This window comes from Amphimedon queenslandica, unplaced genomic scaffold, assembly GCF_000090795.2.
Source record: "Amphimedon queenslandica unplaced genomic scaffold, v1.1 AMPQUscaffold_8327_Cont19728, whole genome shotgun sequence".
In the NCBI taxonomy this organism is placed as follows: Eukaryota; Metazoa; Porifera; class Demospongiae; order Haplosclerida; family Niphatidae; genus Amphimedon; species Amphimedon queenslandica.
This window is the reverse complement of record NW_003551395.1, coordinates 1-2,480: the sequence shown is the minus strand read 5'-3', so window position 1 is coordinate 2,480 and position 2,480 is coordinate 1. Positions and strand designations below refer to the sequence as shown.

At 32.8% G+C, this 2,480-nt stretch overlaps 1 protein-coding gene across 1 annotated transcript; it reads left to right on the top strand.

Annotated features, from left to right (window-relative positions):
- Positions 1-7: 7 nt before the first annotated feature.
- Positions 8-1,761, top strand: LOC109591379 (chromodomain-helicase-DNA-binding protein 8-like; the record flags this gene model as incomplete). The annotated part of the gene is made up of 3 exons (XM_020007120.1): positions 8-38; positions 1,109-1,270; positions 1,663-1,761. Coding segments are annotated over exons 1-3 (291 nt in total), but the record flags the coding sequence as incomplete, so codon positions are not given.
- Between the last annotated feature and the right edge of the window lie 719 nt (positions 1,762-2,480).

Genomic DNA, 2,480 nt, shown 5'->3' with positions numbered 1-2,480 from the left:
ACTGCAAAATGTTGGAAGGACTCAGAGAACTACACATGGTAAGTACATGTACATGACTACATGTAGTCATGTACTTGTAGTCTTAAATGTACATGTACATTTCTATATATGTAATATAATTTTATAATATAAGCTAATTCCAGAATTAGATGTTTAATGGATTTTTAAAGCTGTGGCCAAATTTCTTGTACTTATAGTCAGACATTGCACGTGTATACACGATACACGAGTATTTAGACGAAAAACAGGTCTTCTAGTACATACAAGTATATACAAGAACCAAAAATGAGTAGACGGAGTCTGAGGAGACGATTTTCATGTATTTATATTAACTATTAATAATTAAAGGGTGTGTCCACGTAGCAGTCAAAATGGCAGTTAGTTTGCTTAACCATGGATCTTTGATGGTCTTTTTAGTCCTTCTAGCTATAGCAGATGATGAAAACAGCAATAGAAAAGGTAGTAAAGATATTATCCTTTCAAATACTCAACATTTAAGTACAGGATACATGAAAAGTAAATGAAAAATCACCAAAATATAGACGAATTTGGGAAGCAATAAGTAAATGTACATACACGAAAGTTTGCCATTGAATACAAGTACATACACGACCTGCTTTTTTCAAAATACAAGTAAATACAAGTACACGAAAATTCCAGTAGACGTGCAACCTCTGCTTATAGTGCAACGATTTTTGTCAATTTTTGCCAAAAATTGAAAATAAAGAATTCTCTTTTTTTATAATTTTTCCTAATGCATATACATGTTTTTATGTAGCGTAGAAAGTTTGAGTTGATTCCAATCAAAATTTAAATTTTTACAAATTTTTAAAGTTGCTTCAAAATTGGGTCAAAGTCCCTGTATTATAGTACAGTGATTTTGGTCAAATTTTGCAAAAAAATGAAAGGAGAAAATTCTTCATTTTTATAATTTTTCCTGATGCATATACATGTTCTTATGTTGTGTAGAAAGTTTGAGTGGATTCCGATTAAATTTTAAATTTTTTTGATTTTTTAAAGTTGATCAAAAAATGCACATGTACATGTACATGTACGTGTAGTTGCATTAAAGCTCTGTACATTCCTAATGTGTTTTGTGCTGTTCTAGGAGCACAGGGTGCTACTGACTGGTACTCCTCTTCAGAACAGTGTGGATGAATTGTTTAGTTTGTTGAATTTCCTGGAGCCGTCACAGTTCCCCTCATTACAGTTATTCCTCCAGCAGTTTGGGGATCTTAAAACTGAAGAACAAGTTGAAGAATTACAAAGTGTAAGGAACACACACACACACACACACTTTTAATTGTATATTCTTATCCTAATTTTACTGAGTCTAGAGGTGATTTTTAAATTACTGACACATACATGTACATGTGATTCATAATACATCTGTACATGTACATGTACATGTACTTGCTAAAAATTAATTTATAGAGCCTACAATACATGTACATGTACAGTACATCAAATTAGTACACACAACTTTAATGCAAACTTCTACTCTTCAAAAATCTTATTTTTTAGCTTTCTTCCCTTGTAATCTCTCTTTTTGAAACAACTTACTCTATAGATGTGTCCTTTTGTGATGTTTACATTACATGCTAAACTATTAATGAATTTTTAGATGTTGGATCATTATTTTATGTACATTTCCTGTTCTAGGTTCTCAAGCCAATGATGCTTAGAAGACTCAAGGAAGACGTTGAGAAGAGTTTAGCACCAAAAGAAGAGACTATCATTGAGGTAAACACTTATTTACAGGTACATTAATTTAAATATAAATATGTGTACAATATGTGTACAGTACCTAGCAGACATGGTGTTACATTTTGTATACACGTCAGACAGGATCTTTATCTTGCAAGCGCTGCATCTCATTATCGTATAGCGGGTACCGTATAGCGGGTTTTTTTCGAGGATAATAAATTTCGCGAATGACCCATATCTGGAAGTTTGCGGAAATAATTTTCGCGAATTTTCACTAATCTGCCATCTTGTACCATATTAAATTGATTTTCAAGGAATTTAATTTCGCGAATCATGAAAAAATTTGTGAAATTCGCGAAATTTGTTATCCTTGAAAAAAAAACCGCTATACAGTATATACATGTATATGTAAGGTAGTACTGCTTTTTAGTTCTTCTTTTTGTCATATCTTTACTGTGACTCTTGTGATTAAGTCACAGAAGAGTAAGGCCTCCTAAATGTTGATTAATAGTACATTGTATGTAGGCATAATGATAGTGATGATGTTATAGCGACCTCTTTGGAGCAATTCCTGTGCCAATTCTGAACCCAGTACTACACCTTTATCATTCTATCAAAGTGCCAATGCAGACTAACTTGAAGCTGGTCCTTTGTATGAATAATGCAGCATAACTTACATGTACATGTATACTGTCAGCCCTGCACTGAGCCCATGCACTCATCAAGTCAAGAGACATTATTCCAAGAACTCAAAGCAGTACTAGCTACTGTAT